This window comes from Primulina eburnea, chromosome 16 (assembly GCF_022965805.1).
Source record: "Primulina eburnea isolate SZY01 chromosome 16, ASM2296580v1, whole genome shotgun sequence".
Classification (NCBI taxonomy): domain Eukaryota; kingdom Viridiplantae; phylum Streptophyta; class Magnoliopsida; order Lamiales; family Gesneriaceae; genus Primulina; species Primulina eburnea.
The window spans coordinates 1,803,117-1,830,116 of NC_133116.1; the positions used below are offsets into that span (position 1 = coordinate 1,803,117).

At 34.7% G+C, this 27,000-nt stretch overlaps 4 protein-coding genes across 8 annotated transcripts; 3 read left to right on the top strand and 1 right to left on the bottom strand.

Annotated features, from left to right (window-relative positions):
- The first annotated feature begins 1,955 nt into the window (after positions 1-1,955).
- LOC140816894 (NAC domain-containing protein 30-like) lies at positions 1,956-7,779 on the top strand. The gene is made up of 4 exons (XM_073176385.1): positions 1,956-2,025; positions 5,985-6,143; positions 6,787-7,058; positions 7,197-7,779. The coding sequence occupies exons 2-4, from the start codon at positions 5,987-5,989 to the stop codon at positions 7,668-7,670; spliced, it is 903 nt and encodes a 300-aa protein (XP_073032486.1). The 5' UTR covers positions 1,956-2,025; positions 5,985-5,986; the 3' UTR covers positions 7,671-7,779.
- Positions 7,780-8,414: 635 nt separating this feature from the next.
- LOC140816684 (beta-amyrin 6-beta-monooxygenase-like) lies at positions 8,415-11,266 on the top strand. Its single transcript, XM_073176082.1, has 3 exons — positions 8,415-9,778; positions 9,866-10,053; positions 10,142-11,266. The coding sequence occupies exons 1-3, from the start codon at positions 8,836-8,838 to the stop codon at positions 10,439-10,441; spliced, it is 1,431 nt and encodes a 476-aa protein (XP_073032183.1). The 5' UTR covers positions 8,415-8,835; the 3' UTR covers positions 10,442-11,266.
- Positions 11,267-12,199: 933 nt separating this feature from the next.
- Positions 12,200-19,185, bottom strand: LOC140817547 (uncharacterized). 3 transcript variants are annotated; one of them, XM_073177299.1, is made up of 9 exons: positions 18,913-19,185; positions 18,119-18,240; positions 17,119-17,326; positions 16,488-17,052; positions 16,113-16,364; positions 15,837-16,028; positions 15,669-15,743; positions 13,099-15,567; positions 12,200-12,742 (listed from the first exon to the last, which is right to left on the bottom strand). In XM_073177299.1, exons 1-9 carry the CDS (start codon positions 19,080-19,082, stop codon positions 12,440-12,442), a joined length of 4,356 nt encoding a protein of 1,451 aa, XP_073033400.1. In that variant the 5' UTR covers positions 19,083-19,185; the 3' UTR covers positions 12,200-12,439. The 3 variants fall into 3 exon arrangements, with proteins under 3 accessions (XP_073033400.1, XP_073033399.1, XP_073033401.1); XM_073177298.1 differs by having other exon boundaries at positions 15,669-15,746; XM_073177300.1 differs by lacking the exon at positions 18,913-19,185 and having other exon boundaries at positions 15,669-15,746; positions 17,229-17,326.
- Positions 19,186-19,373: 188 nt separating this feature from the next.
- On the top strand, positions 19,374-26,874 carry LOC140817513 (ATPase family AAA domain-containing protein At1g05910-like). Of its 3 annotated transcripts, XM_073177236.1 has the most exons (12): positions 19,376-19,487; positions 19,595-19,623; positions 20,780-21,034; positions 21,224-21,325; positions 21,451-23,238; positions 23,322-23,510; positions 23,606-23,748; positions 24,433-24,678; positions 25,247-25,433; positions 25,717-25,782; positions 25,868-26,117; positions 26,490-26,874. In XM_073177236.1, exons 3-12 carry the CDS (start codon positions 20,807-20,809, stop codon positions 26,855-26,857), a joined length of 3,567 nt encoding a protein of 1,188 aa, XP_073033337.1. In that variant the 5' UTR covers positions 19,376-19,487; positions 19,595-19,623; positions 20,780-20,806; the 3' UTR covers positions 26,858-26,874. The 3 variants fall into 3 exon arrangements, with proteins under 3 accessions (XP_073033336.1, XP_073033337.1, XP_073033338.1); XM_073177235.1 differs by lacking the exon at positions 19,595-19,623 and having other exon boundaries at positions 19,374-19,487; XM_073177237.1 differs by lacking the exon at positions 19,595-19,623 and having other exon boundaries at positions 19,386-19,487; positions 20,791-21,034.
- Positions 26,875-27,000: the final 126 nt, after the last annotated feature.

Consider the following 27,000-nt stretch of genomic DNA (forward strand, 5'->3'; position numbering starts at 1 on the left):
GAAGTAGCCTCAAAGTTAATATTGCGTTAGTTTAAAACTATATAGCTAAATTTTTTAATTGCTTAATATCAAACAATTATGGACCACACTAAGTAATAAAAACTTTAAAGGCTTAATTAACCATTTGTATTAAAAAAATTATATATCAGGCTGGTCGGGTCCTTTGTCTAAGCTGCCAATTTAAATATTTCATTTAATTTTCTTAAAAAATAATGATATTATAAAACAGAGATTAAACAAATGACTGTTGCTTATTATCTCTTGAGACACACTCAACGTAAGTAGATCGGAGTGCCGTTGAATATAATAGAACGAGATAAAGTTTAAGGGTAGTATGTCATGTGAGACGGTGTCACGAATCTTTATCTGTTATATTCACAATAAAAAGTAATATTCTTAGGGTGTGTTTGATTGAGTGGATTAAATAAAGATAGATTAATAGTCAAATATTTATCGTTAAAATTTTAAGTTGTTTTAATAATCATTTTGACCCGATTTAAGATCCAATTTTATGATAACTATTTGATTAATAAAATTGGATCTTAAACCGAATCAAAATGATTATTAAAACATCTTAAAATTTTAACGATAAATATTTGACTATTAATCTATCCTTATTTAATCCACTCAACCAAACACACCCTAAGCATAAAAAGTAATACTTTTTCATGGATGACCCAAATAAGATACTCGTCTCACAAAATACGATTCATGAGACCGTCTCACACAAATTTTTGCCAAGTTTTGATTATAAGATCATATCACACAAGTTTTTGCCAAATTTTGATTATAAGATCGTGTCACACAAATTTTTGTCGAGTTTTAATTATGTTACTATTTCCAGCATTTAGAACACAAATGATTAGGTTTTGGAAGCAGACAGCTGGGACTATTCCACGTGGCCATGTATTACTGGTGCTACTGTGAAAGGGCGGCGCAACAAAGAGACGACTGACGAGGACCGCGGTAGTCTATGCCTAATTTCAATTTAAATAAAATTGTTGTAAATCATATATGATATACGTATACATTATAAACAATAACATATATATTTTCAAATCAAATATAATAATAATAATAAACAACAACATATATATATATATGTTTATATTAATATACTATTAATAAATATTTTTTTGAGAGTATATTAATGACTGTTTCGCTATTGATATATTGACAAAATATTTAATCAACTACAGAGACAGTAAAAAAAATATTGTCATCTTAATGTAAATTTGCATCTTCAAGAGCTATATCTACGAATTTCAAGATTTTCATAAAATAAAATCAAAATTTTATGTATTCTAAATTTTTTTCAGTAATCATTATTTTATGATAAAAAAAGCATATGGTTTTAGGGTTGTTGCCTAAATAAATGAGGCAAATAATGATTCTTGATATTTATAATTCTGACGAATATCTGGACACAGATCAGTATTACTCTGCAAAACCAAAACCTCAGGAGTGGCGTGAAATTTGGTGTCACGCCTCCAAACAAGCCTTTAATTTCATATTAAACTATTTATTTATCAGCCCCCTACACATCACGCGTAATCAATAGTATTTACATATTTTCAATAATATTTTATGTATCAAGCTATCTCACAGAATATTTATTCAACATGATTTCATTAATTAATAGAGTTTGCGGATTATTACGTCAGCCAAATATTTATTAATGTATACCAAAAACAGAGATTGCGGATTCCGTCGTCATAAAAAAAATAGTATGTACGTAATATTCGATCCTAAAAACAAAATGCCCATTTTTAACATAGCTAATTAATTATCCAAATAGAATTAATTATAATTTGAAATTGGTGAATTATTATTTATATGGTATAAATAGACAAGAGGCGACCCTATCACCAGCAACATTTGATGATCATACACTTCAATAAATTATTTCATTCCCTTCGATCACTTCACCAACCTAATACCTTTTCCACTCTTATATAAGTCTTCCAAAACTGATTCAAATCTCCCCCGAGCTGATCAAGAACATATTGATCGATCGATCTGCAGGTTAGTGATATATTTTCTTGAACAAACATAAATACACTGTTATTTGGCTGCTTAAAGGATCATGCATGAACTTTTAATTTCAATAATGAAGTGATTCTTTAATTTCATGATGCATGATTAACGCGATCTCGCGCCTCATGTTTTTAAACCAAGTCTTTGATGATCTCCCATAGGTTTTTATTGATTTTACATCAGAATATTGGTTTATAATTTTACATGTACTTTTTCGTTCTCTTGCTAAACTTTGAACAGTTCAAAGCCATGCCTTATTACTGAGCTACATTTAAAGCAACTAGCAAGAAGCACGTGCTAGGCACGTAAATATTAATTATTTAATAAAAATTAAAATTTGATTTTTTTTAAAAATAATTTGATTCATTTTTTTATTTATATTGATTTAGTCTTTTGTCATATTAGACGAATAAATTAATTAAGAACTTATATACTTTACTTTCAAAATTGTTTCTCAAATTGAAATTCAAGTCGTTAATTTTATGTTATATAATAAATTATAATTAGCATAATATATAGAATGAATTGAACTGAAACAAATTTTGAAAATATATATATCTAAGAACCACGTATAAGGTATAATAACCTAAAGAACCACGTATAAGATATAATAACCTAAAAATCAACCAGATTATGGATTTTATAAATGCATAAATCATAATTTATATAAGTGAAGCACACTAAGGACAAATAATTGTCAATTTAAAATATTTATGACTAACTCGTCAAAATATTATCAAAACTAATGAAATAATAATAATTGATAATAAAATATAACCTATAATACTCAAAATTTGCTTTTAAAATTTTTTTTCAATCATTTTTACACGTTGAAGTTTTTCAACGTTATAAATCAACCAGTAAAGTTGAAGACGGTTAAATTTTTATGATTATATCCGTTGAACAGATATAGTTTGAAGAGTTAGTCTCATGTGACGTTTCAATTCGTGAGAGTCAACCAATTCAAATAAAAGTTATTCTTAGCTAAAAGTATATTTTTTCATGGATGATCCAATAAGGGATCCGTCTCACAAAATACGACCCGTGATACCGTTTCATACAAGTTTTTGCCTAGTTTGCCAATGTAAAACTTGTGAATAGTAAAGAACCGGGAATTTTATGGATTGAAAACACTCACACGTCACTCCTTCCTCTGTAAAAAGATTCCAATAAAGACTTTGTCTTATATATATATATAAATATATATATTTATAAGTGCGACTAAAATATTTAAACTTCTTATTATAGCTAACTATTTTAATTTTTCTATCAGATTCGTATTTTATGATATTATTAGTATATTAAAATTCATAATTATTGATATAAATTCTAATAAATAATTTATTAAATTCTTTACTTTCAATTCTTAGTTAAAAAATAATAAAATATATTAGTATTAAATTTCATATTATTATATTATTATATACTTATCATGTTATTGTACTATTGCATATATAATTATTTTTTTCTTATATCTTCATGTGATACTATAATTTATTACTTAATTAGAAACTACACTAAAATATAATTACAAAATTGCATTAAAATAATAAAATAACATGTAGAAAGAAAATTAAAAGGATAAAATATTTAAACTTAGTATAAAGATGGATTATTTGAGAAAGTTAATTTAGGAATTACATTTTATTCTTGAAGTGATATAAATTATTACAATCAATGTATATTGTAGTGATAATTCATCAGCAATTGTTAGACTATTAATTATATATGATGTGGAATAATTAGGCTACTAATTAATTATATATTAGGTGGAATAAATAAAAAAAATTGATATTTTTTTTTACACTTACAACAATTAGAAATTTACAAATATATCTTTATTGAATTTTTGGATTTGTATTGATGAGGATGTCATTTTTATCTTTTGACAATTGAAAAAATTGTCAATTATCTACACTTACGTAGGTTTATAGATAAAAAAAATATATTTTTATTATCAAACATATATTCATTTTTAATGCATAGATTTCCCATAAATTATGTAGAAAATTTCCATGCAATTAATCTAACAACACACAATTTAAGGGGATGATAGAAAATTTACAATGAAAACTTTGTTATTATTTTTACACTTTTATAAGTATAATAGTTAAATATATATTCTTTTAATCTTTTTAATGATTTTTTTAAAATTAAAAAAAGCTATTGTTTTAATATTTTTTTCTAAGAATTATGTATCAAGAAATATTATTTCTCTAATGTATTTTTATTATAAAATATTTATTCAATTTTTATGTAACATTATTTTCAAAGATTCTTATGTTGCAATTTTTTATTAAAAAATAAAAACACTATTTTAATCCTTATGTATTTAATGATTGTGTAATTTTCATGCAATTAATCTGACAATACACAATTTATGAGAATAGTAGAAAATTTACAAGGAAAATTTTGTTATTCTTTTTGTACTTTTATAAGTATAATAGTTAAATATATATTCTTTTTAATATTTTTTGTAAGAATTATGTATGAAGAAAATATTATTTTTCTAATATATTTTTTATTATCGAATATCGATTCAATTTTTATGTAATATTATTTTCAAAATTTCTTATTTTACAATTTTCTATTAAAAAAATAAAAACACTATGATCCTCATGTGTTTAATGAGTTCAAAAAAATAAATACCTCAATTAAATACATAATCAATACATTACAAATCCATTATCCCAAATTTGTCCCTAAATTTTATATATTTTTTCCACCAATGCCCATGCAATTAATACAAACAATGCATAGTTTTTGGACAATGTAGTAAAATCACAATCAAAAAACTTTGCCCATCATCCACACTTTTATAGGTATATAGATTAAACTAAAAAGAAAGTGATTAATTAGCACCTTAAATCGCTCTAACATGGAAGCTAATTAGCAAATCACTTCATATTCCTGAAATAAGCTAAGGGGGAAAAAGTTAAAAAATTTCTTTGTTATATAGTATATATATATTTAATATCTAATATTACTATTATTATAATAAGATTATTTAGTTATGAATTAAAACAAACACAAACAAGATACCAAATTTGAATTATTATCTATTTGAACGACTTTTATTGTAATGACCATGTGCTATTCCAATCTTAGGTCTCGTACTCTCATGAGCTTTCTCATACGATATTACTTATAGCATTATTATCTAATAACTGAAAGTGATTTTTTCCATCCCTAACATTCGAGATCAAAACTTTCGAACTTAAGTATCTAGATTCCGAGAGTGTGAGTAACTATTGAGCTAAAAATATAGATAATACATTAATTTATACGTTCATTGATGTTTCCCAATTCGTAAATTATGCAACAAGAATATCGGATGTGCAAAACCCCATATCCACTATTAAAGAAAGAAAACATGTAGTGGAATGCACTCAAAGAAAATGAACATGCCCATTACTCTCAAAAAGTCCATTTTTACGGCCTCTGCTTTTGTGTTCTATATACTTCGTCTCAATTCAATAACTAGCCAATATATACATATATATTTGTACCCATTAAATATCATGGTATAATATTTTTTGCCGATCATCAAGATCTATAATTAATCAAATGTAAATGAAATTCTATTTTTTTTAAAAAAAAAATATTTTACAGCAAGTTTGATGATCCGTGGATCGCTCTCGATTTTCAAGCACGTGTAGGCAAATATTTTTGGGACCATATGTTTTATGTCATTCCATTATGCTCACGAATGGATGGATCATATGAAATGAATCATGGCAAATTCACTATACTTATATATCGCAGTGTTGTGTGAATTTCACTCTCTTCAATTTTGTGACCTTTTTCATTAAGGGGAATGTCTTTCAAAATTGAAGTAATTAACTTTACAAATAACCTAAACAAGAAAATATATATCTATAATATCTTCCTTGTGCTTGAAAAACATCATTTTTATCAGTAGCTATTTCTTTGTTTCTTTGTGCTAGGAATGGAATATTCATGTATACCTCCGGGTTTCCGATTCCACCCGACAGAAGAAGAACTCGTCGGCTACTATCTCAAAAGAAAGATTAGCTCTTTGAAAATCGATCTCGATGTGATAATTGAAATTGATCTCTATAAAATGGAGCCTTGGGACATTCAAGGTACGTTGATTGAATTTAACTAGTGATAGAATTGTCACTGTGATTTATACCTAAATATTCTTAATTAAGAATCAAATCTCATTTCCTTTCAGTTGTTTTTTATTGGTTTTTGAATCGCTTACCAAGATATGGTAACAAAGCCAGTGTAATTAATATATCAAGAAAACTGTGAATGTTTGCTTTTGTTTAATTTTAATGATTTAGGAAATTAAATAGATTGGAGAAAAAATTTGTGGGATGAATTTGTCAGGTAAATAGTTATGTTTGGAATTTTTTTTCAAGGTGATTTTTTTTTTTTTTTTGCAAGTCGAATAATAATGTATTATTTGTTAATAAAATTTTATTTAGTTATAATTAAATTTGCATTTGTGTGAATAATATAACAAGGAATGAGATATTTTAAATTATGAAATATTACGTATTTTCTTATTGGGTTTTTGATGAAACCTCAACCAAATTCAAACAAATATTTAATTTATAAATTAATTTCCATTTATTATATGCGTGATAATCACCCAAGACCCATTGTCATCCATGCATGTTAAACTTCTAACATATATAGTTTTGTACGTAATCCATATTCAAAATTTAAATCTTGTCTAGCAGCTTGAAATTAAAACTAACGAACAAAGCTACTGAACAGATAAGTGCAAACTGGGACATGAAGAACGGAACGAGTGGTATTTCTTCAGTCACAAAGACAGAAAGTACCCCACGGGGACGCGAACCAACCGGGCAACGACGGCAGGTTTCTGGAAGGCCACAGGGAGGGACAAGGCAGTGCTATCCAACGAAAGAATAATAGGAATGAGAAAAACATTGGTGTTTTACAAAGGACGAGCTCCCAACGGGCTAAAAACCGATTGGATTATGCACGAATATCGCCTCCAAACATCTGAACATGGACCTCCGCAGGTACGGACATATGCACTAGAAATTCTAGGCACTCTTATATATAAAATATTCTCCTGATGTATAAAGCATATAGTTAAATTTTAATTTTAAAAATATTAAATGAATGCTGATATATAATTTGATAAATTCATGCAACAGGAAGAAGGATGGGTGGTTTGTCGCGCGTTCAAGAAGCCGAATCCAACCCAAAACCAACGCATTGAAGCTTGGAGCAACCCTAATTACTACACCAGAGACACCACCATTAATCACATGAATATGGCAACATCATTCTCGGGCACTCCAAGTAGCAGCACTATTTTGCATAATTGTGGGACAAGTTTTCATCAGTTTCAACAAGGAACAACTGCAGCTGTCAACCCTTTTGATCAGAATCCGATGGTGGAGCTTCCGAAGATCGATAGCCCTTCGATTGCTACAAGTTTTCCGATGACAAATGATTTTGAGCACGGGGTCGCAGAAAACGAAGGGTTCGAAGATGAAAAAATGGAGTTTGGCAACCGTTTTAAGGATTGGAAAAGCTTTGATAGAGAAGTAAGTGAGCATCCCTTATCATACGAAGACGCAAGCTTCTCATATACTGATGCATTTGACTGCTTTCCTGGCTTGTAGCTATATATATAGAATACATTCATATATAGAATTTTACATTCTTGGAACTGTAAAATAATATAATACGCTTTTGGCAATTCATTATTGAGAATTAAAATATAATTCGAACAGCGTTATGGGAGGGATATTCATTCTACTTTTTATTTTTTTCGCTGTAAGAAATTGTGAACTTTATATGTTTTGTTAGAGCAGTACTGATTGAATTATCAAGCAGAATTATGAGAAAGAAAACCAACAAATTAAAGGAAAAATCAGAATAGATTTAAATTACAAAAAAAAAACCCATAATAACATTTTGTTATTCCAAAAATCCTTATAATATTTATCATAGTTTAAAAATATGTTCTACTATAGTTCATAAGGAAAATCCCAATACATCAAACCCTTTCTCAATCTGATTTAAGCTCAATCAGTAGAAAATTGTTAATTGTATGGTATATTTTTAAACCAATTAACTAGATGCATAAATAACAATAAATCTATCAAAATCCTCCATTCATCTCTAATACGTCACATATGTAAAATTAATTAAGTTTCCAGTATAAGATTAATTTATCATTAAATTTTTCGATATTATTATTATTTTCTTGTTTTATTTAGAAAAAAGAAAAGAGAGGACAGATAATAATAATAATAAAAAATTATTCTTATTTGTTAATTATATGTACTTTGAGAGGTTGGATTGAGAGTTTGGAGTTAGCCTACTGTAAAATTCCATTCTATGTTGTTTTCTCGTTATTAGTCGCTTACAGAATTGGAAATTAAAATAACACACCGGTTAATATAATGTGGTATATAAATTGTCGTCACTTGAGGTAAAAAAATATTCAAAAGTCGATTTTCTTTTTTAATTCTTTAATAAGAAAATATTACAAATGTTCATCTGTCTTAATTTATTTATGGACGTGCATAATATATTTAGCCTCTCGTGTGATTCCATTACATCTAGATATATGCTAGGATTTTATCAGTACGTAGAAGACAAACTAGAGGATCGAAAGTATACTTGATTTTGTCTGGTTACTCTCAAATCCAAATTTCTTGAAGCCTAATTTCAATCCAATCCTATAAATGGACACACTCAATCCCATTACTTCTCCAACACACACTTCTTTTCTCCTAGCGACCATACTAATTAATACTTAACTCGCACGTCAAGAGAAAAATGGATGCCTTTTTATCATACATGATCCTGCTTGGTCTTCTTCCCCTCTCGGTTTATATAGTCTCGTTCATTGGTAAAAGACGTTCTGGCGACACGAGCCTCCCTCCCGGTACAAATGGCTGGCCTATGCTAGGAGAAAACATGGAGTTTGCGCTTTTAGGCCCTCAAAAATTTGTCAAGGATAGGATGCAGAAGTACTCCCACGACGTCTTCCAGACGTCGTTATTAGGAGAAAAAATGGCCATATTTTGCGGCGCACAAGGCAACAAGTTCCTTTTCATGAATGAGAACAAGCTTCTCACTTCATGGTGGCCACAGTCCATGAAAAAGGCTCTGTTGTTCCCTGAATTTGTTGAAAGCAACTTGAAGGAAGTGTCGGCCTTGAAACGTAGCTTCCACCACGATATTCTGAAGCCTGAAGCTCTAAAACAGTACATCCCGGTAATGGACGAATTGGCCCGTCAGCATTTGGATCAAGAATGGATCCCTAATGCAGTGTTAAAAGTGGTGCCACTAGCAAAAAAGTATACATTTGATTTAGCCTGTAAATTGTTCTTGAGTGTGGTCGAGCCTCAGAATATAAAGAGGTTGTCTGATCCATTCACACTGGTGACAAATGGGATGTTCTCTGTGCCATTGGATTTTCCAGGTACGGCTTATAATGGCGCAATCAAAGGAGGGAAAATGGTAAGAGAGGAGCTGATGAAGATCATTAAGAAGAGGAGACAAGAATTGAGTGAGTGCAAGGAAAGTGAGGGTCGAGATTTGTTGTCGAAAATGCTGCTTGTGACAGATGAAGATGGCCAGTTATTAAGTGAAATGGAGATTTCTAACAATATCATTGGTTTGTTAGTGGCTAGCTTCGAGACTACAAGTTCTGCGGTCACTTCTGTCATGAATTATCTCGCAGAACTTCCCCATATTTATGAAGAGGTTTTAAAAGGTAATGAACACATCTGTGACAGATTTAAGAATGGTTTGTCTCTCTATTCAATTCAAGGCATAAACTCATAAATTTGTCTTGTCGCAGAACAAATGGAGATAGCAAATACAAAAGGACCCAATGAGCTATTGACATGGGAAGATATAGAGAAGATGAAGTATTCTTGGACTGTTGCACGAGAATCGCTCCGTTTGATGCCTCCTGCTCAAGGGGCTTTCAGAGAAACAACATCTGAGTTCACCTATGCTGGTTTTACCATCCCAAAAGGATGGAAAGTAAGTAAATATAATCCAAACTCACGCGTCAAATGATTTTATGATACTCTAATCTTATACTAGATTTTCATTATTGATTGACCTGCAGACGTTTTGGACGGTGCATTCGTCGCACAAGAATCCTAAGTACTTCCCGGATCCTGAGAAATTCGATCCATCGAGATTTGAAGGTAGTGGACCGGCTCCTTACACCTTTGTACCCTTTGGTGGAGGACCCCGAATGTGCCCTGGAAAAGAGTATGCTAGGCTAGAAGTGTTGGTTTTCATGCACAATGTGGTCAGAAGGTTCAAACTTGAAAAGGATATTCCGAATGAGAAGATAGTGTACTATGCTTCGCCTACACCAGTTCATGGCCTTCCTATTCGCCTCCATCCTCATGAAACATAAACCCATTCCACTTTCTGGTTACTTCAATGGTATAATGTGCGATAACAGAACTCTGAATGTAATAAAGAAAATAAAATATTTTGTCTTATTTAAGTAATATTTTTGTATGTTTCTGATAAATAAATGGCAATCCTCGATTGAGTACTTGTGTTCATTTAAATTGTCTAGTATCACAGTTTTTCCCCGGCTACACAGCTAGAGATAACTGGAGAATTTTTTTTAACAAATGCACATGGAATTAGACGATTGAGTGGAACAATTATGTAGTAAATATCCAACGGAAAAACACTCTTAACAATAATCTGGTAAGTAGAGAAACAATTGTCAAACAGCAATGCACCTGAATTTTTTTTTCTTGAAAATGTAAACAATGACAAACAGCAATGCACCTGAATTTTTTTTTTCTTGAAAATGTAAACAATGACAAACGAATACTACTTCAGACAAACGATGTGCTGCATATGACATAGGATATTAAAACCAAACATAAGAGACATGGCCACCCATAGATAGCCATGTGCAAGGAAGCTTAGCCGTTATGCGAACATATGTTGCAGGCAACACTATTTTCACCCATTGCATCACACGGCAACTAAGTTTCCTGCACAGAGCAATCAATAAATGGAGGGCGATGACTTTTCTATTTGGTCTTAATGACCAATGGCAGAAGAACACGCGCAAGATTCAAAGGACGTTGGCCTTGGCCTGGAATAGAAACTACTTTGAAGGATGTGTATGAGATGGTGAGAGATGGGGTTGAAATCAGACAGTATTTATAGGGCAGTGATGATCACAAGATTAAGCTGCAAGATCAAGAAATAATCTATTAAAGTGAAGGTGGTGTGGCTTGTAGTATCGGCAAGGAATGGTTTGTTCATCTCTTTTTCTTTCGAACAATTGTTGTCTGTTGCTCTAGAAACCTTTCGGTTTCTTACTAACTTTTATTTTTCTTCAAATTACTTTGATGCCAGGAGCTTTTATTTTAATATGGTATCCTGCTTAGGTGAAGAAAGCAGGCCATGGTTGTGTAAATATCAATATATCCACAGCTTTGAGTCTTTTTATGAGCTAGGATAAAATTTGGTCGGAGTGACTCGAACCATAATAATTTCTGAAATTTATCAGTAGAAAAGACTTGCAGTGAATAATGCGGTTAATTTATTTTTTTGGTGTGAATTAATATGACACAAGTCGGGGAATTTTTGCTTTTGAAGTTTATTAATTAGAATGTTTGACATACATTGATATTTTTTGGGTGTCCTAGTAAACTTATATTATCTGTCATATATATCATATATAATAATTAAGGGAGATGAAATGAATTTTGAGTTTGAATCCACTGCTCAAAAAGTGTTGAAAAAATACTAAAATGAACAGGAAGAGTTAGACATTTAGGTTTAAAACAAAAACCAGTCCAGGCCTAGTCGCTGCCTAAGCAACCGGCCACCTACCTCTTTTTATAAGACTGCTAAAATCACTACTTTCCAATGTATATGCAAGTACTTGGACGAATAACCCATGAGCCTACTCTCTATCACCCATTTACTACGATATCTATCTGCTTTGAATATGAACTAACATTCATGCAAATACATTTAAACTCATCAGCATACTAAAATTTTGAATTAGAAATTAAATTATATGAATTTAGGTGTAATTAAATAAATATTTTAAAAAGTGTAATGAAAATTAATTTTGTACCATTATGGAACACATTTTTTTCCCTCTTTTAATTATACGGAGGGTTTTTTTTACGGTGGTCTCGAACTCAGAGACCTTATACCATGGGATATATAATGATGACCAAGAGAGATGTGTCAAGATTTTGATTCAAACTGGATATACACATTCACACGACTTACAAGCATCACACAATTTTTAGTTCCGGACAATTTTGGACTCCGCTACATGGATGAACCAGTTCCTATATTTTCCTATGAAGCAACCATATTCGTGGTTCACAACATTGACGAAAAACTATCCATTGTATGGGTTAAGTTATGATGTCCACAACCTCTGCATGGTTGACAACTGCCGAAAATCAGTGGACTTCAGTGACATCCTATATAGCTCAGAGAGCTTTTTAGCATCTGAAGATTTACCAGATGGAGATTGCTGGATGTTGGATGGAAAATTATTTGTTTTTGTACGACGTGTTGTGGCTAACATACTCTTCAACAATGTTTGCAGCTGACTCCAAAATTTAGCAGAGACCTCAGGATTTAGGTCGTTTAGTGATGGTGATGCTTCTTCAGATACATGGTGCCCTTCAAGCAGCCGAGTTAGAGCAGAGTCGAGCATCTGATACACAAACCAAACAAATCGGTATAGTACATCACATGCCTAAGATGTATATGCAAGAAAGCCATTTCTTTGAGCAAACAGTAAGAAGAGGTTTAGAAACAGCTGAACGTTTATCCAAACATCAAATTCAAGACATCTTTTCCCTAATAAATGGTGCAATTTTTTACTTGGCACGTGATAGTTCACCAATTGGTCAGAAATTGATTCAGTCACTAAAACATTATCTTCTTGTGATGGTCCATCATGACAGTATATTTCCAGATAAGAGTTGATATATAATATAATAATTAATAAGGCATGGAAATATAAGTTCAAACCAGAGGAGATGAGAAGAAAAGAACCCATAAACATACCCAAGTAGAGTGAAGGTAATCTGAGAGGCTTGAAGACAAAGCTGACATATCCATAAGAATAGTCAGATACATCACAGGGTGTGTTTTTGGCCCATAGAAATCCATGGACTTTTGCCAATTCCTTTCGGCCAGGGAAGCATACTGCTTTACCTTTTGAACCACACTGTTTTCACCTTTTGCCAAATTGTTCAATTGATCTGACTCTAAAAACCTCAAGCAACAATCTCGTTGATAACAAGCTAGTTGAAAGTGAGCATACGCAGTCTCCTGCCTTCGCAAGTCACCCAGCGACTCGTATAGCGACAAAGCTTCCCTGATTGCATCATTTGCTGATATTTCATGCTTCCTATGCTCTATATGAGTTTGCACCGGTGAAGAACTAGTGCAATCTTCTAGCACACAATTTTCATGAACCTCGCCAACAGTATTTTCTCTGGCCAATAGCATGCCAAGCTTCAGATATGTATGGGCAAGCTGCGTGCTCACTTCATTCTTCAAAGTGGTGGAGACAGGACCTGTTTTTTCAGCAAGTGTATTTAGTTCTGTTTTTGCGGCACCATAATACCTTAGTGCTTCACCGTATTGTAATTTGGTGGTCTCAAGGGCATGCAAATATGCACTTCGGAATCTGGCGTGTTTCTTGAGACTTTCAATCCTTGATATCATATCTTCTGCCAACGAGCGGCGCCCATGGCCTAAATTGCAGTTGATCAAAATGATATTGATGTGGTCATCAACTTGTCTAAACGCATCAATTGCTTTGAGAAAAGCAGTTTCAGCTTTGCCCAGATCTTTACTTTCTAGCCTGATTCGTCCGAGCTCATTGCACACCCATCCTTTCTTTTTAACTACAGATTGTAGTTCAGCTGAACTTGCAGGAAGTCCTTCCATAGCTTTTCCAGCTTCTTCATAGCAGTTCAGGGTAACAGAGAGGGTAGAATCTACATCTCCAAATATTGAACCCCTCAGGTATTTAAATATACCACCACGTTTTGCCGCATGCTCTCCTTTAATGGAGGTCTCCGAAGAACAATCTTTTTGCATGGACCCTTCATTATCCTTCTTCACAGAACACGTTTCTCTTTCAGATCCGATCACTTCCAAGTTCATTTCGTTCATACCATCCAAAACCCTATATGTTTCATTCCTTGGATCGATTTTGTGATGCTTCAAATTTTCACTTTTAAAAGAGTTGTTCTGGCCCACTTTCTGAAGATCATCACCATATTTGCCAACTCGTAAATAGGGGCTGCTTCTGCCCTGTGATATTTTATTCTGCTTTCTGCCATAACCCGATGATTGTCTACCTCTGGTGCTGCTGCTAGCACTGCTCCCACTACTGGCCCTATCACTCCGGCAGCTGCAATTTATCAAAGAACATGAACTACAATTCTGATTATATTGACTCATTTTCTTCTTCAGCCTTTCAACCTCTTTTAATACTTCGGATGACATTTTCAAGTCCTTGGTGCTGTGTTTTCTTTCTGCCTGCCTTGAGGTTTCTTGTCCTTTCATCAAGTAAAACTCGACAAACACATCCCCAACAAGAGTCCAAGCCTTGGACCAGAACAGGTAATTAGAAGATAAGCCATCAAAGGTCAAACAAAAGTCACCCATGAAAGACTTCATATTTTCACTTCTACCTTTAATTTCCGGCTGCATTGCCGAGCTACAAACCATGGAAGAGATAAATCTAGTGTCTTGAGGCATGGATCCATAAATTAAACAAGCCAATTCTACAACCTTCAAGGCTTGACACAGCTGGCCAGCATCCTTACAAGCCTGGCCGAGGGCCAAATAGGATTCTCCAAGCAATAGGACAAGTTTTAACAGTTTATCATCTATTTTTGATGTAGGGAGCCACTCACGAATGTCACAAACTTCAATACAGTCAGAGTCCCCACAGGCACAAACAGAAAAGTCCATTGACGAAGGTGGATCATCCTCAAATCCATTTTCAACATTTAGCTCAGGTCTGGCAGTTTGTAGTTGACGAGTCCATCGGAGAGATTTGATGGCTTGAGAGACATGATGTATTGCAGCCAGTTTGGAGGATAATGGATCAGAAACAGTCTCCACCACATCATACGAGGATTTAGAAATATCAGAGACCACAAATTCAGTGTTACCAAGAGTGGACTGTTTCTCATCTGCCACTCCTGCACCCGATACTAATTGGTTGTCAGATGAATATATATTCTCCGTGGATGATATCTCAGTTGAATTTTCTCTCACAAAATTTTGCAGATGCAGTGCATTTTCAGGTTGTTCAACTTCTTTAGCAGGGGAATCAACAATATTTTGGACACTTGTAGCAGACAATCCATTTATAAACACAAAGGACTCTTCTTCAGCGTTGGCAACGGCAACTTCAGACTCAACTGGGAACATATCTGATGTCAACTCCAAATCTTCATCATAACTTAAGAGGAGCCTGGCAAATTGTTCGTGCGCCAGTGCACGTACAACCTAATCACCACACTCAAAAACAGTCACAATGGTTTTCTAACTTAGTTTAACACATGAGTGAATATATAAAATTTACTAACTCAGCTTTATTGGAAACATACTAGATGATTTGGCTCATCCAGGAAACTGAGACATTTTTTGAAAAAACTATAGCACCTCGCCCTGTTATCTGGAGACTGCTAAAAAAGAAAAGAAAAGAAAAGAAAGAAAAATCAGTTTAGTCGTGGAAAAGAGACAAAAAATCAAATTGATCATAAAATGAGTATCACCATTGAGAGTGAAAGTCTATGTGCGATTCGGTACAGTAGAGTGCCCAATGAGAGTATTGAATCACTTCTGCCTCTGTATAATAAAGATGGCAGAGAACCAGAGCTATCATGACAACGATCAGCACCATGGGTTTGGGGAATGACAGAAAGATCAAACAGTTGGATGACATCTTCTCCAGCGCTTTTACACAGCTGCAATATGATAGCAAATCAATTAAACAAATGTACAACCAATGAAACAAAGTTTAAGAAGATATCATAAATAATAAATCGTACCCAGTAAGAACCAGGATCTTGCTTGCAGTTTTCCTCAAGAAACCTCAAAACAGAAAGTCCGTTCTGTTGGACGACATGGGGCTGGAAAGCTGGAGTTCCTTCGTCAGAGACACCCTTAAGAAGAAAAATATCATCCGTTTTCAGTAGTTCATAACCTTGAACAACACCATCTTGATGATAGCAGATGGCCAATTCCGGAACACTGGCCATAAAGTTGTCAAGCCAAGCTTCAAGCCAGGTTAATGGGGTGACCTGAAAATGTCTTCAATAAATATGCATACTGGATAGAAATTCATATGGAATTTCAAATAACCAAATATAGTGTGTGCAAATATGAGGTGACAACAAGTCCCATTTCAATGTTCCAACACCCACCTTCCTTGACACATCCCACAAGTGCAAGCTCACGGCAGCATATTTTTCGTTACTAAAAATGAGCAAGTCACTACCGAGAAGCAAACGGAAATTGTGAAACTGCAAAAACAGCATCCTTAAGAAGGCATCTTCACCAGCTCTTCGGTACTTTTCAGATTCTTGCACAGGGTGCCTCAGGTTTTCTTTAACTTCTGAGACCTCATTGACACCATCAAGATCTTTATGCCTCTTCTTCTTCTTCCCCCAAAACAAATTTTCCTTTTCATCCGACTTGAAGTCCTGATTACGGACATAGCCTTTTCCTCGAATACCATCACTCTCTAAGGATGCATGTCCATGTGCCAGATGGTCCAAAGATTGAAGTGAGCCATCACTTGACATGTATCGATCAGGATAATTAGATGATCTAAAATTCTCATCTGACGAAGAATTGTGACTAGGTGGGCAATCACAAGCCTCCATTCTTACTGAATGCATAGCAAAATTCAGAAACAATGACTGATCTACACATTTTGGCTGATGGTTATGTCTTCGAATAAGTGTTTCTCCCTCTTCAGCATCAGGCCTGCATAAAAAAACATTGAGAAAAGCATTCAACAGACAGAAAACTACAAATTGCCATGATGCTCACCCAGCATTCAGGATAAGTGTCTGTCCAACACGGTGAACAGCTATTGAGACCCGTGCCTTGGAGTATGGTATCTTAAATATTTGTTTTAAAATATCAGTTGGGGAGATTACATCAATCTCATCCCCATACTCCACCAAACCAGATACGGCAAGTGCTTCGCCTTTCCTCACAAGACTTGACATGATTGGCTCATCTTGCCATTGTGAATCTGCCAGCAGTAGCACAAATATAAACATTTTCAAGAGACTATTACTTTTAGAGGATTTTCTTATCTACCGGTTACTCCACTCTTAGAAAACAACCTAAAATTCCAGAAATTTGTATAAAGGATATCCCTTAAACCTGGAGGTCTTTGTACCAGTCTCAGAAAAAATCGATTATATTCGCAGTATTACTGAAGAATAAACAGAGTGAGAATGAAGGATTTCAATGATTGACTAGAGTTTATAAAAAGTACAATCACGTTGCAAGTGCTGATGCAAAAACTAAAGCCGGAAAATTGAGGTTCTATCAGAAGACCATATGTATAGTGTATACTAGATTATCTAGCAACTATACACATAAATAATATTAAAAGAAAATGAGGGAATAAAACATTCTACACTGTTTTTATGTTGCCCTCCTGAAATGGCTGGACAAGTCAGTTTTAGTTAGAAGTATTCTGATGAGAAATAACAGATATTTCATAAATGATGCGAGACAAGAATCACATAATATGATGCCAGACAACATTCACTATTTTTATGTTGCCCTCCTGAAATGGCTGGACATATGGAAAAGTCAGTTTTAGTTCGAAATATTCTGACGAGAAAAACCAAATATTTCATATATGATGCGAGACAACATTCACAAAATAGAGATGATAGATAGGTCATCAAATATCAACATGCAGCAATAGTCACCCGTCGACATGCGTCCACTTATTTTAATTTTTCTTACTACAGCAGAGAAGAAGGGGCAAACTCTTAAAGGACGATGATCATGCAAGTGAAAGGAATACCATTGCTTGTCCTTGACTGTGCAGCTGCAATCGGGAGTACTCTATCTGGAATGCTTGAAAGCAAAGGAAGTGCATTCAGATCCGTTTCTGTAGGAATCATCTGATACCTCGGAGCCTTTACCCTAAATATGAAAGGCCAATAAACAACAAGACGTGACTAATAGATGATCCCCACTAGTTACACGGTAAAGTTCATTTTTTTTAAGGAAAGGAAACTCAAATACCTAAAACTATTCAAGGTTATATATACACTGAAATCCAAATAAAAAAATCTGTAAAGAAAAGAGTCTAAAAAAATTCACAAATGGCTCCATGAAAGAAACTTTCTTGAGAAAATAAATACTTAATCGACTGTAGCTAATGACATATGCTAAAAGGTGTCAAGACCAAATTTTTGAAAGCATAATCATCAGATGCACACAAACACACTAAAATATATGGAAGAAAGCACAATAACAACTCTTAAAGCTCCAGATAAAAAAAAAACGCATATTAATTGCCTCGAATACTGATATTTACCAAATTTCGATTCCTACAGAAAAGCCACAATATTCTCTCAGATTACCCATCGCGAAACGCTCAGTTCTGCTCCAACTTATGATAGATAGTCAATCAAATAAAAAATGACAATTCACCTATGTTTTAAGTTTACCGTAACGAAATAGAAATTCGAACACCTTCATATGAATTATACAGATAAAACTTTTTTGGCAAGTATTTCCAAGAAGGATGCACCAAGCATACAAGAAAAACATTGCAAACACGACGTTCCGGTGATTCAGCCGTATACATACGTATGGATAGAAGGAACCAGGGCGACCGAGGAGACATCATGAAACTCATTGGTGGTCACAGGTATGGATCCACACAGAAAGCCCGCGGGCTTGGGCCTCACGATTTCCAGTCTCCCAACACATTGCAGCTCCCGTGAGCCCGAGCCCGAGCCCGAGCCTTGTTTCTCCATTTCTCGCTGAAATACCAATGGCCGAGCTAGGTTTTTACCAAAGCTAGAGTCATGTGAATGATGATTATTGAATTTTTCTCTTTGCGGTTTCTGCGATATATGTTTATTTATGTATATGTGTATGTATATGTATGTACATATATATATATATATATATATATATATATATTGGACTTTGAATTGGGCTTATTATAGACGTAACTGGGCCAATTGAAATTTGGTCCAGCATAATTCAATTCTGGTGTAGCCCAAAATAATTATATAAACATATTATATTATTAATATTCAAAAATAAAAGACCCCTTCCTTTGTATCGCCTGCCCTCCTTCAGTTTCTCACTCGAGCTGTCTTCACAGCATCGCTAGAAATCACAGAAGGCAATTTCTTGTTTGATTTTGATTAATCGTACGTATTTTTTGTTGTAATTTATTTTGGAGCTATAGTTTTTTTAAATATCTGTTTGTTATTTATTTGTTTAATTCATTGTGCGTCACATGCACGAAAATTTACAGATTACATTCTCATCGGGCATGAATTCATGGTACGAAATTTAGTCATTTATGCATTTTCGATTTTTTCCTTTGCTTATTTGTTCATTTTGGTTTGTAGTCGACACTACCTATTGTTTAAGCATCACTGCAAAACTGAATCCTTCTGTTAAAAAGCTTATTGCATGTGATAGAACAATAATTGGAGAAGAACCATGAATTTGGGTGATAGATTTCAAGTTGTTGTTTGGTAAAATGTTGTATGTGGACTTTCATCTTACTTACATTTTTTTAAAAAGTTTAAATGGCATTGAATTGTTTTTTTTTTTTATGTAATTCATTCAGGATAGATTTTCCGAAGTGGTTAATGCATTTTTTAGTTTATGGATTGAGTAGTTGGTTAATGAAGTTTGAAGGACAATAACTTTAACTACATCCCGAGATTGTGTTCCTCACAAGGCTGTGTGGATTTGAATTATTCTGCCATCGGGAGAAGAAGCTCTAGAATATTTCCTTTCTAGAGAAAAATTGGGTATAAAATCATTTTTTTAATGGATCATTGACTTAAGCCATCCAGACAAGATATTTCAGATTTTGTTAATATTTTTTCTTGCTTTCTGATCTGATGGATTTAAGTTTGTGTCCCAGTTTTCTTTACTATTAGTTGTCTACATTAGTTGGCTTAGTTTGTAAGTTGGAAGAGAGAAGAAAAGAGAGAAGAGTTTCCTCCCAAACAATCGAAGTTTTTAAATCTCCATTCCTTTCTTTCCAAATCCAAACTCCCAAATTAAGCCTAGGATATTAGTGGCACCAGGGTTAAGGAAGGAGAACAGGATGGAGCTTATTTTCTAACTCTTGGGACTTGGTTCAATTAATGTGTGAATGTAGGCAAACTTAAATCTTTGTTCATTATACATGCACACGCTTAAATATTTTTTACCTGATTTGAGACTGGTTCCTATTTACAGTTGTTAATTTTCCACTGGTGATTCTTAAAATTTTATTGCTTAACATGCCCGGTAATTTTGATTGTGTGGGAACCTTGACAATTACTTAAGACACTGTGTGGCGTAATGTTTTTTTTATCTTGCAGCCATATTGTATATTTCATTCTTTAATCTTTGAATTGTGATAAAAGATGCTGTCTTCTGTGTTTCAGTTTATTCAATTATTAACATTTGTTTTTTTTTTTTTTGGCTTTCTTTGAAGTTCATGTAAAGGTGCTAGTTGCTTCTGATGTATTCCAAAAGATCGGTACAAGGGGATGGACCTGATTCAAGGCCAGTTCGTACAAGTGACAGGCTTAAAACTAGGCCGAAGTTTTGTAGTCGCAAATACTTGTATTATACTCCTACCACTATCTTGCGAACTAAGAGGAAAAGGACTAAAACAAGGACTGCAGCTGCACAGATAGCAAAGATGTTGCGTCCTGGAAATCACCCATTGCGATCATCAAATCCCAATGTATGTAACTTTTTCTATTAGCTTCTCATTTAACAATTAGTGGATTATGTGTTTTAATTTATTAGAATTAAACTCAAATTATCACTTGCTATTCTTGATCAATGCATTGTTCCTAGACTCCAATTGGAGCTTCACTAATTGCAAAAAATAAATTTTGGAAAGTTGATGTGCTACTTTTTCTTGTTGTAGTCATCTGCTACCAATCTTCGGCGCTCTACTAGGAAAAGGAGGGTTCCGATGAGTCATGTAGAATACACAGATAGTTCTGGAACAGAGGACAATGATTTAATGGCAAGGCTTGCATTTTTTCTATTAATGAAATATTAATGCAATCCATAACATTTAGCTGATTTTAACTGCTTTTATAGCTTCAATATTCTCTGTCTTAAGCTAAAATATGAGCAACTGTGTTTCAGATTCCTAGATTTCACAGAGCTACTAAACGAATGAACAATAATAGTGCAAGGCAAGATGAATTGACCCCTCGTCGTGAAGGACTTAGACCTCGTCGGGGTGGACTTGGAGCTCGACGAGAAGTAGATTCTAGGGAAGCGTTAAGCATGGAATCTGATGAGGAACAGAGTTCATCCGAGGAGAAAATGGGAGACGATGTTCCAGAAAATGCAAATGATATGGAGGATGCTGATGATGCAGAGGGTGAAGATGAAGGTGCTGGTGAGGATGATGGTGAGGATGGGGAAGAAGATGGTGATGATGAAGAAGGTGAAGAGCAAGAAGGTAGACGACGGTATGACCTCCGAAATCGAGCAGATGTTCGCAGGCTTTCTATTGAGGAGAGTAAACGTAGGCCAAGCTCTCCAAGAAGAATACTGCATCAAGGAATGGGAAGCAAAGTGGGCAGAGATGGGAGAAGAGGTGGGTCACGAGTTCACAAACGTCATCGCATGACACGAGCTGATGATTCTGATGATTCCCTTCTAGTGGATGAGCTTGATCAAGGTCCTCCAATACCATGGGGGAGAGGTGGCGGGAGGTCTGGAGCGCCTTGGTTGCTTGGGGGACTAGACTTACATGGAATGACAGCCTGGGGATTGAATAATGCAGCATCTGGTTGGGTTCACCAAAATGATAGCCTTTCTAATTTGACTTCCGGTATTCAAATCGCTGGTCCTAGTTCCAAAGGAGGGGCTGATATTCAGCCTGTACAAATTGATGAGCATGTGAGTTTTAACGATATAGGTGGTCTCTCTGGATATATTGATGCTCTGAAGGAAATGGTGTTCTTCCCTCTTTTATATCCAGACTTTTTTGCAAGCTACAATATTACCCCGCCCAGGGGAGTCTTGCTATGTGGTCCTCCTGGCACAGGGAAAACATTGATTGCAAGAGCATTGGCTTGTGCTGCTTCAAAAGCAGGGCAGAAAGTAAGTTTTTATATGAGAAAGGGTGCTGATGTGCTGAGCAAATGGGTTGGTGAAGCTGAAAGACAATTGAAACTGTTATTTGAAGAAGCTCAAAAAAATCAGCCTTCAATAATTTTCTTTGATGAGATAGACGGGCTTGCTCCTGTTCGATCCAGTAAACAAGAGCAAATTCATAATTCTATTGTCTCAACTTTACTAGCCTTAATGGATGGCCTAGATTCTCGTGGACAAGTAGTCTTGATTGGAGCGACCAACAGGGTTGATGCCATCGATGGAGCCTTGAGGCGCCCTGGGAGATTTGATCGTGAGTTCAATTTCCCCTTACCTGGCTGTGAAGCGCGAGCTGAAATATTGGACATTCATACTCGTAAATGGAAGCAACCTCCTTCAATGGAGCTAAAGTTGGAGCTTGCAGCCAGTTGTGTGGGATACTGTGGAGCAGATTTAAAGGCTTTATGTACTGAAGCTGCCATTCGTGCCTTTCGTGAAAGATATCCACAGGTTTACACAAGCGATGATAAGTTCTTGATTGACATTGATTCAGTAAGGGTGGATAAGTATCACTTTGTCGAAGCGATGTCCACAATCACTCCTGCTGCTCATAGAGGCTCCATTGTGAACTCTAGGCCCCTATCGCCTGTTGTGGCATCCTGTTTACAAAGACATCTTCAGAAAGTCATGAGTTCTATTTCTGACATTTTCCCTGCTGTAACAGTTTCATCAGAAGTCACCAAGCTTTCTATGCTTTCCTATGGCTCTGCAATTTCCCTTGTCTATCGACCTAAGCTTTTACTTTGCGGCGATGATGGTGTTGGACTGGTAAATGTTTTGATTCCTTCTTCTTATAGATCATTAATGTATCTTGCTCTTAACTAAGCGTACTTACCGCACTAGTTTTACAGGATCATATAGGGCCTGCAGTTTTACATGAACTAGAGAAATTTCCAGTGCATTCTCTTGCATTGCCTTCTTTACTTTCTGATCCTGGGGCCAAAACTCCCGAGGAAGCACTGGTGCACGTTTTTGGTGAAGCTAGAAGAACTATGCCCTCAATACTTTATCTGCCTCAATTTCACTTGTGGTGGGAGAGTGTGAGTGGATGTTGATTTATGTTTCTGTTTTAGGCTACTGTTCAATTTTTTTTGTTCAGGATCTTATGGGTAAAAAATTTTTGTATTTTGTTTAGGCTCACGATCTACTTAGGGCTGTACTTCGATCGCTGATGGAAGAATTACCGTCAGACTTGCCTGTATTACTGTTTGGAACATCCTCAACGTCACTTGCTGAGATATGCGATAGTTCATCCTCAATATTCTCTGAACGCAATGTGTATGTATTTTGAAAAATCGCTTCGCAACATCTCAGTTGTATCAAGTCTTTTGTGAAGTTCAGCTGTTCTTTTTTTCCTCTTTCCTACTATATGATTTGGTAATAGTTTTATTCATTTTAACATCAGGAACTTCCTTGTGACTTTTCCTTTGCTACACACCCATTTTTCTCGCCCACCCAAAAAGAAATATTTTTTAAAAAAAAGGACTCACCTCTGTATTAAGAGCTTGCATCTTGGTTTTTCTACTCATCTTCATGGCCTTGTTCAATTAATCTCGTCTCTCCCTAGGTATTGGAATAGCTGAATTCCAGGAATCCAATGGTCAGGAATTTACTTAAATTGGTGGCGGGGAAGATTGGAACTTCCTTTGTGTTAAGTAGCATTTTTGCTTTGGTTAAAATTCAGAAAGTCAAAAAAAGCCTCTTTTGGGACAGATGAATACTTTTTTCTGTATGATGAAGTTTGAAGAACTGTCTTGAGGCTTTTATATACTTCTTTTTGTGTTTATACTGAGATTGCTTGTTTGTCCCTGGACTGTGTTTTTTTTAAAAAAAACCATTGATCAACACAAAAATAATGGATTCTTATCGTTCCAGATTATCATCTCTTCTTCTAACTTGAAATCTCTACTATATTTTTAAATTAAACTCCAATTTGATATAATTTCCTTTCCTTTCTGACAGTTTGCATTTAACGGCACCATCTTCCGAAGACAGATCTCTGTTCTTTGATCGGCTCATTGAAGCTGCATTGTCAGTTGAATCTGAGGATGTAATAAAAGATTCTCTTAGATCCGAGGGTCTTCCTGAACTTGTGAAAGCACCAAAAGTCGATGCTGGACCAAAGGCCTCTGAATTGAGAGCAAAAGCTGAAACTCAGGGACATGCACTTCGTCGACTGCGCATGTGCTTTCGTGATGTTTGCAATCGGTTAGTTTCCATTTTTACTTGATCTCAATGGTTTGTATCTATGGCATGTTGATTTGCATGCATCAACTTCGCGTCCTATGTGCAATATAGTTGATATTGACGTTCTGTTTAACTCTGTGTTGGTTTAGAAGTGGTATAATATATTATGGCCCAAAAGTTGAATCAACTTGATCAGTATACTGCTCGTATCTTTGTTTACTGAGCTTCATCTCTGTAATTTTCTGGCAAGAATACGTAGACATTCTTGAAGTGATTTAGTAATAATTTGAAACTTCAATTTCTTATTATAACGTTCCACTCCATTTATCATGAAATTAAGACTCCGTATGTGAATTTGTTATTAATATCAATTTCATGTGTACGCTATATTGGCTGCATCATCAAGTATGATTGTATAATGTGGCCATTATTTACTATATTTTCTTTTGTTGTTGCCTCTCTTTCTGTGTCTGATTTATATCTGCAGTTGATACAATTCTCTCTAAAACCAGCTGTGATTCAAGGTTGAATAGGCTTTTCATGTTCTCATAGTTGTGGCTTCTTAAATATTTCTTCCTCTTCTTTATAGGATACTATATGATAAGCGCTTTAGTGTCTTCCATTATCCGGTGATGGATGAAGATGCACCAAATTATCGTGCAATAATCCAGAATCCCATGGACATGGCCACTTTGCTGCAGCATGTTGACAGTGGAAAATATATCACTTGTAAAGCCTTCCTTGAGGATTTCGATCTCATTTTAACTAATGCCAAGGTGTGCGACCAATGATATTGATCTTGAAACTTTAGGTTTCTCTTGAGTTGGTATTGTTTCCAGGGCTTCCTTCAGGTGTACCCAACCTTATTTATAAAAGTTTGGCATATATTTGTTCCTTGTTTTGAAACAGTTCATTATTTTGTGAAATGCTGGTCGAAAAGTCTGTGAACCAATTTACCTGTTTAATTTTGCAAGATTTCCTGCTCTCTCCGTTTGTTAGTTTTACCTTGTCAATAAATAGAACTGAACCTGTTCTTATGTTTTCTGTTGCTCTGATTAGAAATACAATGGAGATGATTACAATGGGGCAAGGATTGTCAGCAGAGCTCATGAACTTCGAGATGCAGTATGCTCATCTACCACTCACTCCTTTAATTTTCTCTATGGAGGTTCAAGTCATTATCTTAAAGAAGAAGCATTTCATTTTTCAGGTGCATGGTATGCTATCCCAGATGGACCCCTCCCTGGTTGCATTTTGTGACAAAATCGCTGATGAAGGAGGTCCCATCTCCCTGCCTGATGATACAGGGGAAGCTGCACTCCCACAAACTCCGGTTGTCCAGATGACGGCTGTGACTAGGGCTAGTGCACGTCTTCGTAATGTCCAGCCTGAAGTTAATCTAGATCAAGGCTATGAAGGGTTCAAAAGACCTAAAAAACATATAGATGCATCTCATGCAGGTTCCATTCCTTTCCCTATAATTTTGGAACTTGGTGGCCATTTTTCCTCAACTTTTCTCCACTATTTGGCGTATCAGTTGATCCTGAAACGCTAACATAATTACTGTATTTTTCATCATTTTGTTCTTTTTAGTTCCAATTCATGTTATTTTCAACTACTACTTCAGTAAAACTCATCCCAGCTACAATTTTCACTTTGCATAGATTTCAAAGACTATTATGTGAAATTTTTCTTCACAAAAGATGTGCCTTGGACTAATTTATAAGTGTGTGCGGGTATTTGATTTTCCTTTTAGGAACTTACTGTTCTTTGTTTTATTTTCTTCACATGCGTGATATTGGGACCTCGTTGGCACAATGTTTTGGTAGCAGAAGAGGAATCACAGCTTGACTCGGCTTCACCAAAATCGTCGCAAAATACTGAAGTGAATGGAATAGTTCAGCACCAACATCAAAATTCAGTTGCAGATGGCAACCTGCATGAAAGTATTGATTGCGACGCTGGAGATGTCTCCCAGGACATTTCCATGACTGATGGAGAGATTTCCTATCGAATCGAGTCAATCAAGAATCTGCTTGTGGTGCGGTCAAAAGATTACAGCATTCCACAGCTTGAGAGACTTTACACTCACGTGATTAAAGGTGTTTTTGAAACAAAAAGTAGGGCTAAGGTCGAAGATCTCAAGGCGTCAATTATAAGTTTTTTGTTAAAGTTTGCCGAAGATCCATCTAGGTTTTAGCAATGACCATAAATTTTTCCAACTTTATGAGATTTCAGCCTCTTTATTTTGAAGTTTCTGAATATTTTTTATTTCAAATGCAATCAATACCTCTTACAGTTCTTTACACTTTTGACTGTCCAAGCTCATGAAGTAAACCTGAC